Source organism: Acipenser ruthenus, chromosome 24, assembly GCF_902713425.1.
Source record: "Acipenser ruthenus chromosome 24, fAciRut3.2 maternal haplotype, whole genome shotgun sequence".
Lineage (NCBI taxonomy): Eukaryota > Metazoa > Chordata > Actinopteri > Acipenseriformes > Acipenseridae > Acipenser > Acipenser ruthenus.
In genome coordinates, this window is record NC_081212.1 from 24,829,958 (window position 1) to 24,844,635 (window position 14,678).

The 14,678-nt window shown below is 38.4% G+C and overlaps 1 protein-coding gene across 4 annotated transcripts in view; it reads left to right on the plus strand.

Moving 5' to 3' along the window:
- LOC117429480 (aryl hydrocarbon receptor nuclear translocator 2-like) overlaps positions 1 to 14,678 on the plus strand; it is a 41,244-nt gene that overhangs the window by 2,328 nt on the left and 24,238 nt on the right. For 2 of the 4 annotated variants that reach the window (XM_058998916.1, XM_058998917.1), the window contains exons 2-6: positions 839 to 953; positions 4,346 to 4,393; positions 6,011 to 6,055; positions 7,748 to 7,961; positions 8,442 to 8,655. In XM_058998916.1, coding sequence (XP_058854899.1) covers positions 839 to 953; positions 4,346 to 4,393; positions 6,011 to 6,055; positions 7,748 to 7,961; positions 8,442 to 8,655 — 636 coding nt within the window. The remainder of the gene's footprint in view (positions 1 to 838; positions 954 to 4,345; positions 4,394 to 6,010; positions 6,056 to 7,747; positions 7,962 to 8,441; positions 8,656 to 14,678) is intronic. The other 2 variants (XM_058998918.1, XM_058998919.1) reach the window with 1 other exon arrangement.

Below are 14,678 nucleotides of genomic sequence, written 5' to 3' on the forward strand. Positions count from 1 at the left end.
TTATGTTTTAAACTTTAACACACAAGGCTTACAAGTCTAACAAAAAAAATGAAATATATAATAGTCATGACTCATTTCACTAAACTAGAAGATGCTTGTGGCTCTAACAACTGCTGCTATAATGTTGGTACAGTTTGTGCTAAAAAGAGGAAGGGTTTCATGTATTTAAGAATCTGGTGCATCTTTTTTGACAGATAATGGAAGCATATCAGAGATTTTGTTACTCATACAATGGGCTGTATTTGGTCTAAAAATAAGACATTTCGTCATTAAACATAATGTTGTCACATTTAAAATTGATCATTTTTCTCTGCAGTTATTATATGACACATTTCACAGAAATCGTGAAATCCGTGATAACTGAAAACATACAGCCTTACTCATGAATAATCCAAGCATCTTTCTGTAAAATGGTTCCTGTGCGCTCGACATCCATCAGTAATTGTGCCGCAAATAAAATAATTAATATGCAAGGCAGGCAGCAGAGGCTGATTCATGGACCACAAGGTAAACAGATCACAGATGACGTTTTCTGAGCTGAATGCAAATAGAAGTGCACTTCAATCTGTGCTGGCCGCTTTATTAAAAACATACAGATCAAAGACGCCTTGCTCAAGACTGATAACCGACAGATCCTGGCTATATAAAATAATGATGAACTGGACCTCTTAAGAAAATAAGATGTGGTCTGTAATATCAGTACCACAACTGGATACCAGTGCAACAATTCAAGGGATGTTTGAGGCTGAGAATTGGTTGTGTGTGGTGTAAATTGAAGTCTTTTCCTGAAGTTTATGTGTAATCCAGCAATTGCTTTTGTGTCTGGTTCACGATACAGAGATGGCTTCTGATATTCCGGGCCCCGTGACGCTACCAGGAGCACCAGTGGGAGCAGGGCAGGTGAGGATGGCAGGGTCCATGCCGGGCCGTGGAGGGAAACGCCGCTCAGGAGGGTAAGGGCTCGACACAGGCTCCTTTCTGTTCCTTCATTTTCCAGCTAAAGGCCTTGAAAAGAAAATATTAGGTCCATTCCACGCTACGCAGGTTACAGTTTGGAGCCCACCCTCCTGCATGGTAATGTAGTCTGAAAACTTGGTGTAACATATATTTATAAAGTTATACAGCCAAAACCTTCCTAAAGGAACATTTTTTTGATAAACATGTTAAGAACTCATAAGGAGTGATTTAACATCCTTAATGTTGCTGTAACATGTGTAACGTGGAATGAGCCATTAACAGTAATATAGAATAATGTTTGGTTGAAGCCAGCAACAATCTAAAAAACAAACACACAAAAAAACACTTTAAGCTTTTTGAATTGACCTTAAAGTCAGATTGCTAACTAAATAACTCCACATCATTCGGGTCATCCTAGAGCATTTTTACATAATAGAAATACAGTATTGCTGATGAATCACCCGCTGTCGGTCCATAGAATATCGTTCTCACTTCAGCTTGTTAATGCAGGTAATTAATGTGTGCAGGAGCAAGTGGTCTGCCACCCGCTAATTTAAACCCAAACAACACAGCTGCTTGTCACGACTCTCACAGGTACGACAGGCAGAAGTCACGGTCAGGTGTTTTACTTTAATAGGCTGCCCTGTGAAAATGTTTTCCTGTGAAATGTTTTGGCATATTCTTGTTTTAAATTGAATTTACAGTATGTTTTTTTTTTCCTAGTATTACACATCTAAATCCAATAGATCAAAAGCTTTCATTTGATGGAAAATAAAAATTGTGCTTAGAACAATGAGACATTATAAAGCAGGCATTCAGAATATGTATGCTTGTTAGGCTCAGAAATGACATGCTAATGCTAAAATGTTTAATAATAATAAAAATAATAATAATAATAATAATAAAATAATGCACTAGGGCAGCATGATGTACTGTTCATCGAGGGAATGATACACACTACTGTATATAGACTGGGCTCCCCTGAATGAAAGAATATCTATAACCTGAAACATGTTTAATCCTGCAGAAGCTCCTCACAGGTGTGGCTCCCTGTCTTTGCTTTGACATTAACAGGACGCGGATGTCAGAATCGATATCTTAGAATTGCTTTTTCACAAAGCCATAGGATGTCAGCCTCCCATTGCTCTTCATGTTATACTGACCCTTGTGCCTGATGAACACCACTGCGTAGTTATTTAGTTCATTCGCTGACCAGCTAACGCTTTAGAAACAAGATGCAGACGACAGCAGCCCGATACAGTCGATTCACTCGCTCGGTGTGCTCTTTACAATCAATGAAGCGTATTTCATTATCATACTTGATATTAGACCTGCACAAACCGTTTTTTATGATCGAGCTCTCCACTCTTTTACCATTCCAATTGAAACAACTAAAGCTGTCAGGTTAGCATCCAGCACCGATTCAAGCAGCTGTTTCTTTAATGGTTTCAACTGGAAATGCAAGTGAGCCCAGTCAACACCATTGACCTTCGCTGGAGTGTCATTACCTGCTTGCTGTGGAGAGCTCCGTCAGAATATCCGGTTTGTGCATCTCTACTTGATATCTGTCTTGCTATTTTTTTTCTTTTTGTCTTCCACTCTGACCTTGTAGTTAGAATGAATATTAGATTAACCATGTTCGGAAAAATCATACTTTTGCTGACCTTAAAAGAACAAAGAAAATCATCAAAGAAAGCACTGCCGTGTAGCTCACAGTCATGTGTGACCTGATTTATAACATTAAATATAAACATGCTTTAAATGTAGACTTCTGCTTTGGGATTCTGTGTTAAGAATATGAAGTGAAGTAAAAAACAAACGTGCAGTGATGTGGTCACCAGAGGGTCCCGTTACAGCATACCATTAAACTTGAAATAATGAAGTTCTGTTTCTGTATTCTTTTTATCTTCAAATATATAGTGCATAGATTCCAGTCCCAGTTATAAATGTGCACACTATAAACTAGTTTAAAATAAATACATAAATAAAACCCTGCAATTCTGATGTACCGCTACCCATAACTGTGCAATTGTTCATAAGAATGTAATATCCAATTTTACAGATGGCTGTCATGGTTAGATTTTAATGAAAAGATTAACCTGAAGCACAACTAGCAGATTTCTTTGGCCAATTCATTATCTATGAAGGACACTTATTATCGACTCTGCAACACTAAAAAAGAATCCAATTGAGATGTTACAACAACTGCGACAGGCTGTTAAGTCCAGCTGATGTCACAGGATGTGCGGGGTACTAGTGCTACATGCATATTCATGTACAGTGCTACATGCATATTCATGTACAGTGCTACATGCATATTCATGTACAGTGCTACATGCATATTCATGTACAGTGCAGTTCTTTACAGGTGTGCAGAAGAACATATTCTCAAGTGCTAAAGTTTAGATAAATATGGATCCTGCACAAAATGTTTTTGCTTTTAAAGATGCTTCCTGAAACAGTCATCAATTTAAGTCACTTATAATAAAAAGTGACTTGTTTAGTAGATGCCAGCTAGAATGTTTGTGCTGCCGTCTAAGGAAAAGGATTGACTGGATGAAGGATGAATGTCTATTCATGCAGGTTTTTAAAAAAAAATTTTATAAATATATTTAATGTACCTTTGGCTTGCATACAAAGTTCCAGAAATAATATCATCTGTGTGCCGAGGTCCTCAGTAGAGGCACAGCATGAGTGCAGAGTGAGTGACATGAGCAGAGGCTTGCGTGTTTGAATCCTGGTTATGTCTGGAGGTGCCAATGGAAGTAGCTTGGTTTAGTTCACACCTCCTCGTGCTACAGAGCTTGACAAGCCCAGGTGGAGATTTACTGGCTGAGTCCAAACTGCCAGGGTTCAGTAGCTTGATAACCTACTTCTGTTCCAGCATTAAGGCAACATTTTAATTGGGTGATTGGGTACAGAACACATGGGTAAAAATAAAAAGGGATTAGCTGGAAGCGATGAAGTGATGCTTGGTGTCTTGGGATGTTCTAGTTTTGTATAGTAGTTTTAAAAAAGAAGCCGGGGTAATACATGAATTCCACACACCACTTTGGACGAGCATTATGCTCACCACCTCATTCCAAGCAATCATTGTGATTGTCTTAGCCACACCAGGGATGTAATTAAGACTCCCATTGCATTGTCCATTCCTGGTTTTACTATACCTTTAATAACACACCTGAGGTGGTTACCTGTACACTGTGGCTAATCAAGCTCATAGTAAAACCTGACATGGATGAAACTGCAGTGCAATAGCAGTCTTCTTTCCATCTCTGCACACTATACTGTGTTTAGAAACACAAACAGGAAAACAGCTGCAGCATATATCCAGACGCTGTTCCGCTGTGTTGTTTGTAATCTGGTCTTCATCTGTTATCTTTGGCAGAATGGACTTTGAGGATGAAGATGGAGAAGGACCAAGCAAATTTTCAAGGTGAGAGAAAATGCAGTTTTCATTTTTAGAAAAAATGAAGGCATGTTTAGTTTTCAGTGACTGTAAGTCATGAATGCTAGATACATACCACATAGAAAATACCTTTCTTTGCACATTTGCACTACACATAAAATGCCTACTGAGTACTTGTAACTTGAGTGAACGCTATACCATACTTATATATAGTACAGTCCACTATATAAGGATAGAGATATTCCAGAAGTCCCATTGTACTTATTTTTTTACCATTTTGGTTTGCTTTTTTAATGATGTCTTTTATACAGTTTCTCATCAGAATGTCTGCTGTCTTATGTTTAGTAGTGGTGCATATTTTACTAGGTAACCTGTATCATTTAAATTGTGCACATGCGTCATTATTCATTTTGTTTCTTTTATCTACCAGTAGGTATTCATGTTTAAAGACTCTGTATCCCCTTTTGTCATTTGATTTCTTTTGTTTTCATACACCATATATACCTTAAGTAATATTAATTGCATATATAGCCCTGTATGTGTGGGATCAGCAGTGACATCTGATAGAGAGATGGAACTCTGAAAATAGAGGCTGCAGGTCAGGTTTACTAAGATTCTGCTGTAGTTTGTCAAATGTTCTAGTCAAAACTAGAAATAAACAGTCATGTTTTTCCTATTGGCACCCGCAGTATTCCTTACTAGTTTGCAAACTGTTTACTGCAGCAAACGCTTAGCATACAGTATGTGGCCATGTAACTTATCTTTGACATCTTTTACCTTTGGTTGGCAGCATTTAGCCAGTTCCTGCTCCCATGTGCAGTGAGCTGAACAATTTAGCATCTGTGATAACTTGTTATTGTTTTCCTCCCCTCAGAGGGCAACACTAAACTATCACCGGTGAAAGCACCCCCGCCCCCCCCCCACCTCCACCCCCCACTCCAGTGTATTTTATGGTCTCTGGAATCAAGACACCTGGGTTAAATTTGGACTCCAGCCTGACGGCCAGAGCTGAGATTTGAACTCATGATGTTTAGTGATGTAGGGAAGAAGGCCATGTTTTAAACACTCCATTCTAGCTCTTATTTGCAATTATACAGCCACTTTAAATAATTTTTTGCTCTTTTCCATTGTTGGCATTTTTCTGTTAATTATCCACCATTAATATAATAGATAAGTTATTGGACCAATAGAATGCTTACCTAAATATACAGTCTAATTTATAATGTGCATTTAGTAGGCTGTATACAAAGACCACTTCACCATTAAAACGACTCAAAGTATGTTTCAATACAAGTTAGCAATGAGCTGTACAAATAAAAGCTTGGTGTAAATTCAGCAGAATGAAAAAATGTGTGTGCACGATAAAATGCATGCTTGGTAGAATTAAAAATGCCTAACGCTTATTTAAATTTAAATATACTGCTAAAAACAAAGGTACAGAATGCTAAGCCTGCATGCTCTCAGTGCAAGTTAATTGCTTTTAACAATTGTAAATGTTTACAATAAAGCACAACTTGTGTGTCTCTGCAGATGCATTTTGTGCCCGTGTCTGCTGCAGTGTAAATGCTTGCCACAGTGCTTTGCTTTGCATTTTATTTTTTGTTCTGCGAGGACGTCTGTATTGACTCTTCTCTTTGTTTATAGGTATGATGATGATCAAGTCCCTGGTGATAAGGAAAGATTTGCAAGGTAGGACCAATCTGTACATGTTAAAGAGGGGTTGCCCACATTACATATGCTCTTGCCTACCATCTTTGAGGGTCGGTAATTTTCGTTTCCTGGTTAGAAGAGGATCGCTGCACTGCAGAAAAGTGGCTAGGTATTCAAAAAGGAAAAGGAAAGAAAGAAATGCAAACAAAAAAAATCTGAATTCTACTTAGAAAAAGTAACACAAAAATAATACTGTCAAGGTAAGTGCAAATACATATTTTGGTGCTTGTAGAACTGGAAGATGTGCCTTGATTGTCCCTACTCCCTGTCTGTGTTGTGATAATAATAAATAAAAGAGTTTGGGTATTTAGCAGTTAGAAAACCAGTCATCAACCTGCAGGTATACTTTTGTAAAGTTGTTTCAGTTATCTAGAGTAGTAATACAAATACACTACCAGGGGACCAGGTATTGTCCAGAGCATAAAGTCAAGTGATAGAATGTTACACTTTGGATAAAACGTAATTGATTCGCAGCAGGAGAATGCACATGTAGCATATTGGGAGACAGAGTGTTTTTTTCTCCCAGTGTTTCTACCAATCACAGGTTTTCAGTGAGGTCCAGCCCATCTGAACTCACTGGAAGACATGCTGTGCTGCCATGGACACAGGTAGCAACATTATGTCTCCAAAAAAGGCTAATTAAAAACCTCTTTTTAAAACAATGTACCTGTTTAGACTTGGCTCTGCCTCAACATGGTAAGGCAGCCTTTTTCGTCCAGGTAAATCAGTACTAGATAGTTGCAACGGGATTCAGAACTCCAGTGTTGGCCTTTTGGATTCTGTCTGTACTGTAGGGGATGTATTATTATTATTATTATTTGTTTATTTAGTAGACGCCTTTATCCAAGGCGACTTACAGAGACTAGGGTGTGTGAACTATGCATCAGCTGCAGAGTCACTTACAATTACGTCTCACCCGAAAGACGGAGCACAAGGAGGTCAAGTGACTTGCTCAGGGTCACACAATGAGTCAGTGGCTGAGGTGGGATTTGAACCGGGGACCTCCTGGTTACAAGCCCTTTTCTTTAACCACTGGACCACACAGCTGTATGCCTTTATGTGCACAGATACTAGGAAAGAAAAGCCAAGACATCTTTTCTTAATGTTTGACATTAATGGTTAAAGGGGAAGACCCTAAGGTTCAGTATAAGCCTCACAGATCGCCTCAGCCAGTCCGGTTTCGAGTCATTAACCATGACGCCCTCTTACAGGACTTTAGAATCTTGAATTTGTACTACATTCTCTTCAGTCTGAAAATTGAAAACTGAAAATCTTGTGCATGTGCAACATTATCTGGCATCCCCCTCCTCTGTGTTGGTCTGCATCTGTTGCAGTGCCCTGGGCTGCCTTTGTTGGTCAGACTTTTCACATCCTGCAAAACTGTAGGACAGGTGACTGTCGCAGAGTGTAATGTGTTCTCTGAAAGGGGAAGCTCTGTCCAGCAAAACATTGGCTCTTCTGTTTCAGATGAGGGATATGGCTGTCTTAAGCATTTTAAAATTAAATATAAGCCACATAATTAGATTTAAGAAAAGGCATTTTTTTCTGTTTTAGGTAGGAAGTTGGCAGAGATGACTTACTCCCCTCTCTGGAGCCTTTATAAGCTGAGATTTAATGTCACTATCTGTATGCTTATATATTCATGTTTTTTTGTTTTTTTTTTAATTCCAGAGAAAATCACAGTGAAATTGAAAGACGTCGTCGTAATAAGATGACACAGTATATCACAGAGCTGTCTGATATGGTGCCTACCTGCAGTGCACTGGCACGGAAGCCAGACAAACTTACCATCCTGCGAATGGCCGTGTCTCACATGAAATCCATGAGAGGGACGGGGAACAAGTCTACTGATGGAGCTTATAAACCTTCATTTCTAACAGAGCAGGTTGGTTACCATGCAGGCCTTCATTCTACATATTGTAAGATAAGATTACTGACATCCTTGAAGTAAACCTGGCAAAAAAACAAACAAACAGTAAAACAACTGTGTTGCATTAATTGACACTTTCAAAGTGCTAGTGTCTTCATTCATAGCCCTTTCTTGGAATTACATGCTCCTACGCTGTTTTAAGCTAATGATTAACATAGGACCGTAGATGCCAGTTATATCAGAGATGTGTGGGAGTGTGGTCTACAGGAAGCCGTTTATGTCTAATATGAAAAGTATCTGTATAGTCTGATTTGCAGTTTTGGTCAGTCCTGCTGTAGAGTTTCCGTGTGTGTCCGCTGTCTACATACCTGAAAATCAAACCCCAGATTGAATCTTTGTGTTTTTTTAAATGATTCCAGGTGTAATATTGGGAAGAAGTTGGACCTGCTGGTAACGCTGGGATTTTAAGGTGTTTTTTTTATTTTTTTATTTAAGGAACTGAAGCATCTGATTCTGGAGGCAGCGGATGGGTTCCTCTTTGTCGTTGCCGCGGAGACCGGTAGGGTGATTTACGTTTCGGACTCGGTTACTCCGGTCCTCAATCACCCGCAGTCAGAGTGGTTCGGGAGCACTCTGTATGAGCAGGTACATCCAGACGACGTGGATAAACTGAGAGAGCAGCTGAGCACGTCCGAAAGCTCAATGACAGGTACAGGAACATGCACTGTCCCTCACAGCGGTTTCATTTTGTTGCCAGCCCTTTGATGCATGTTTTCTTGCTGCATTGATTTTTTTGTATTCTGCTTTTGTAAATAAGCTGTCAATTTTTAGGTTTAATTCTAGATTGGTTTTACTGTTGTAGATGGGACAGTTTACTCTTACAGCCACAAGGTGGAGCTCTAAACTTGAACATTAGACCAAGAAAACTGCCTGGCTGTTAAAAAACTGTTTTGAAAATTTAAAAAAAAAAAATAATGGAAATGAGACCCACAATAAAACATAAATTAAAAGGCTGTGTCATGCTGTCATAAAAAAGAAATATGTATAACGGTAGTTAATAAGCTTCAGGGCAAAACAGAAACACAGTGCTATATGTGACATTTATTAAGAATAACAAATTCCTCATTAGTCAACAATTCTATTACTCATTGTGTGCTCTTAGGAGCCACATTCCCCAAAGTATTCGTCAATTGTTTTACACCCTTAGGACTAATCAACCCAATTTGTCCAATTCATCAGCTTGTCTGTATTCTTGCTATTTATGTCAGGGTAGATTCTTGTTTAGAGTTCACTGTATCCCTGTAATGTCCCTGGAGTGTTATTTCAACTCAAATGAAAAGGAAAATGTTAGCAACAAAATGAGCATTTAAATAATATTCAAGGAAGATGTTTGCGCTAATTACGAGTGTGCTGAACTATTTGAAAACTGTGATGAGTTGTAGCATAATGCTGTCTGACAGATGTTATGCTCCATGTCATAGAAGTGTATCATTGCTTAGATACCGAGGAAAATATTGCCATTTATTTACATCTTTTACAAATAATGGTATAGAAGTACATTTTGGGTTGTGTGCAGCTTTTAACTACCACTCAGGTGTAGTATTTCCAGCAAATACAATGTTAAATTAAGTTTTATTTTAAAAATGTAACTACCGTAATCCTTCAAATCTAAGACGCCATCGAATTTAAGACGCAGCCCAAATTTACCGCCCTCAATTTGAGGAAAAAATAAAACATCAAATAAATCCGCATTTGCAAAGATACAACCTCAATTACGCATATGGAGGCAGTTTGCGGTCGTCTGCTATCACACAGAGCATTACAGTTATGTGCTGCTTCTCATTTCCAGTCGTGATTACTCACACCTGTTTTTCTCTCAATTTGTGAACTGTGGTATTACTTGACATGTTGAAAAATATGGGGGTCTGATCAGCCTTTCCGATCTGTCCAAGCTGGTACTGTTTGTTAGAAACGCTGAAATGGTAAAAACCTCTTCGAATTCCTCAGGAAGCTAATGACGTTCCATTGAAAATGGCTGCCTGTATGTTATGGATGATTCAAGATCGGGCAGTAACGTTTTGGCTCGTCTTTTCTCGGCAGTTAGTCACGTTGCTGTTTGTGTACTCAGGTAGTCACGTCTTTTGTTGGCGATTTTTAATACACCAATCACTGTACTGTACTTAGATTTAAGACGCAGGATATTTTTGAGACGACAAAAATGGTTTAAAAAGTGCGTCTTAAATTTGAAGGAATACGCTATCTTCCATAACTATGAAACACTCCATAGTGCTATATGTAGTAATACTAAAAAGAAACCTATTTCAATGACAGGTGCTTTGACTGTATTCTTTCCCAGGCTGAGAGACCTATAGTTGAAACATTTTTAATTATAATTGTATATTATGTTAAAAGAAACATTTACTTTTTATTTAATATCCCCAAAATCTTATCATATTATACTGTGTCTGAAGAAATATTATGTTTATGATTTGAATAAAGTTTGTATTTAGAACCTTAAAATAGACCCCTGATGTAAATTGACCACTTAAAATCGGGTTAAACTTAACGGCAAAACTAATAAAATATGAGCTTGTTTGCCTGGTATAATACCGTGGTTGAGTCACACAGATTGACTCTTGGTATTTTTCCAGTGTGCCATATAACTATTGCAATGGAAATCAGGAAATTAACAAACAAAAAACGCAATGACTTTATTACAATTTAATCTATGCTACAGTACTTGAATATGGTCCTGTTCAAATATTTATACGTGTGTGATATCTAGATTAAAATCCTCTATTAAAATAGCGATGACAAACTGTCATTAAAACAATATTGATGTTCTCTCCTGCCTAATTTGTGTAATTGCTTCTTTATGGGCAGTAATCCATTGGCCTTTTCATCTGCACACAAGCCAGACATACCCAAACATATCTGTTCTTGCACTGCTAAATACCCAAGCTCTTGTACAGGTATCAGCATTATACAGTTAATGATTCATCATTACGATGCGTGTGTAATGTATTCGGTTGGTAACGTGCACTGCATAATAGGATATTAGCCTACAGCAGTTTGCTTTGAAGTTGCAAGTGATGTTTTCTGTTGGAGAAAATACATTTTTTGTTAAATCCGGACCAAAAAAACATGAAATATATTTTTAAATAATTGCTCGGACAGTGTTCTGGTTCTGTCAGCTGTGGTTTATTAAGCCGTCGAAGTGCGTGCGCTGTATAATACTCTAATACTCCCTGTGGTGTTGATGATAGAAACACAAACCCCTAGGGGTGTATGGGTCCTGACTTCATATCTGCTACAATTAAAAGCTGCTTTTATTTATTACTGAGTGTACAATTAAGAACCGCAAGACTTTGCAATATCATATTGAAACTCTGTCATACGATGAAGATGAAGTTAAACTGTTATACATTTTTATTTTAGACAGTCTAGTGAAGCACAGAGTAAGTTCTGGAATAGATTTCTATGCAACAGGGAGTTCTCTTTTCGCTAATGCCGGCATTGTTTGTAGGTGGTTTACATATTGCAATGCCATTTTAATCTGAAGATCTGACACTGTTGTCTCTATTAACTAAGACACTGTAGTTAATACTGTGGACATCAACCATGACATTTCATTGAGATTCAGAGGGATCGGACCCCAATTCAATATGTTGAGAGGAGTCGGAATCTAAACTTTAAAATACAGAATTATCTTCTTAAAGTTACTGCGGGTAATCTTTACTTGGTTGTACTTTTCTTTTAGAAATTGAGTTGTTTGTACATTTGCTAATTTGTTGTGAAATATTTCTTGTATGTGTCATTATTGTTTGCTAACAGTAAGCACACATGAATCATTGAGGCCACACGGCTGCTGCTTTGGCATTATTAAGGCAGCAGTGTGGAGTAGTGGTTAGGGCTCTGGACTCTTGACCGGAGGGTCGTGGGTTCAATCCCTGGTAGGGGACACTGCTGCTGTACCCTTGAGCAAGGTACTTTACCTAGATTGCTCCAGTAAAAACCCAACTGTATAAATGGGTAATTGTATGTAAAAATAATGTGATATCTTGTAACAATTGTAAGTCGCCCTGGATAAGGGCGTCTGCTAAGAAATAAATAATAATAATAATAATTATAGCCTGTAATCCTGAACTTTGCAAGCCATTTAAATGTTTGTTTGTTTTTTGTTCATCTAGGCTTACAGGTTTGATACTTTGCTTGTCTATCTCTGTTATTTTATGTAAATAGAAAAAAAAAACAACCGTATGTACTATTATATAATACTGATGTACTATTAAATAACAGGGCCGCTGAGTATACCCTCTTAACACAACGCTGTTTATTGAGGAAGACAAGCGCTTGGAAAAGTACATTTCATTTTGGTAATCTCTCTCTTCAAATAGTTGCCATGTGAAATCCAGGCTTTTGCAGTGAATATGGACTATCCCTGTTCAGCCCTGACTTGCAGACCGTAGGCTTGGTTATGTTTGTATTAATGTGTTATTCTTTTAATAAGTGTCCTCTGTGTGTGAACAGGTTGTCCATTTAATTCAGGCATGCATGTGAGGACTTACCCATCTGAAAAGCATGTCTAGGAAATACCTGTCCTATTGTGCTCATAGAAATGCAGGCAGTGCATTCTTACACAAGTCGGGCTTCTGTGTTTGTATCTGTGGCAGTTCATGGTCTGCATCAAAATATTTTCTTTGAAATTAAACCAGGTAATTGGTTTCTTTTCTGTTTCTTTTTAAATGAACCTTGTTTTTGTTTTTTAAACATTTAGGTGGTATTCTCTATACTGGAGTAAAATCTGGGCTATAGTCTGATGGGCATTTTTGTTTTTTTCCAGTAAAACAAGTTTCTTGTTTTGTGGGGCAGTCCTTCTATATAATTTCACATGTGGAACACAGACATGGGATAACACACTCGCCAAGCATATTAATACTTTGAGACTTAATCTTTCCTTTTCTAAGGCTGAATTTTTCTTGGATCAGCATCACTTACTGTCATCTGCTTGATCTCTCGTTCACTAATGTTCATCCGTTTCCTTTTCTTTTCATAAAGTTTATGATTTGAAAAGTATTCACGCTTGGTTTTTCCACATCGCTCTTGTTGTGCTGTTGTGTATTTTTCTTCCTGCTGCATCCTGCTGAGCCTTTGCAGGCTTCTTGATCATGTGTTTCCAAAGCAAACCTTTCACGCTGTGCATTTACAGCTTTCAGAGGAGGCTATGAAGAACGCAGAAGGAATCGCAGCACTCTTAAGTAATACATTTGACATTAAAACAATGAAAAATAATCAGTGTTCTCTAAACAAAGGAAACTGCTACTCATCTTGTGGTGAACAATTATTCACACACATGGAAAATATAGCAGCTCTGGGATTGTTCCCATTCATGCTGATTTCTGGAAAGGTAGTGAGCTGTGTTCAGTGGTATGTGTGTGGTGTGCCCCAAAGAGTGACAGAGTGGACTCTCCTACCTGCAGTGCTTGGTTTGCACTGTTAATAAAGAATGGTAGAAAGCCAGGCAAATTGTGATGCATCTTGTCTGTGTTTTTCTGTGGAACTTTGTGCTCAAGAAAGATCTAGTCGGGATAACATTTTGTTTTGCTTTGAGCTGGCTTTCAAAGGTCAAGGTCGCAAAAGGAACATTTTGGTGCCGTCCAAAATCTGTCTCGCCCTAGTCTTTTGAGATGGTGTGTCACAGCCCCTTCACAAACCACCTGAGTGTGATTTGCCTTCAAACCTTAGCGTTCTGACCTGGCAGCTAAAAATGCATCATGTTTTCAACAGGTCTGTTTTGTTCTAAAAAGACACTGACCTGAGGCTGATGCTCCTGCAGAAGCATGCAGCCATTGTGACATAACAACACTACAAAAGATAGGGCAGAGGTGGGTGGTTGTTTTTCTGTAAATCTGCCTTTACTGTACATAAAGGCAGAAGCACCTTGTATTGGTAGTCTCTCCTTAAACTGTTTCAAATCCTCCTTTTGACAGACCAGGTAAGGGGAGACTACAAAACCTAACTGACAGGAGCTCTACTCCGTTCTTGTACAGAAATGCTGTCCCAGACTAATCCATTCAGCTGATTTCAAACTCTTTACCTATTGACCCTACGGGGGGGGGGGGGGCTCTACAACACAGTGAAGGCTCTTTCTCAGTTGGTTTATTCTGCTGGTTTTCTGTTTTTAGTAGTGAAGGAGCAAGATTTTTTTCTGCAACCACAAAGAAGTTAACCTTCAAATCTATAGAATAATTAGTTATTTAGCCCCCCTGGGCATGGAATGTAACCAGTTGATGACGTAGCTTCTGTAGGAGTGTTATTGTAAAAGTAAATGTTGCCTCAGTGAGATTTAGTTTCCTGACTAAAGTCATGGTTAGTACTGTGTATAACCTATAACACACGGCCGGCCTGCCTGCCTCCGCTCTCATGCATAACTGTTGATCTCATCAGATCTCAGAACCTAATGAAGGTTGGGTCAGTACCTGGATAGGAAATCTATCCCTGTTGTGTCTTTTGTTGTTCTTGTTCAAAGCTGAGCACAGAACACCATGCCTGCACAAATGGTTTCAAACATTGTTGTGGTTTTGGAAATTTATTTTGGCATTTTGTTCCCTTTTTGCCGGAGATGTTTTGTTTAAGAAAATGGTTTGGTGCTTACCTCATGTGAACTCTGCTGGGGAAAAAAGTTTTCATGAATAAATAATTTCCTTGAAACCATGATCGTGTAGTGAATTG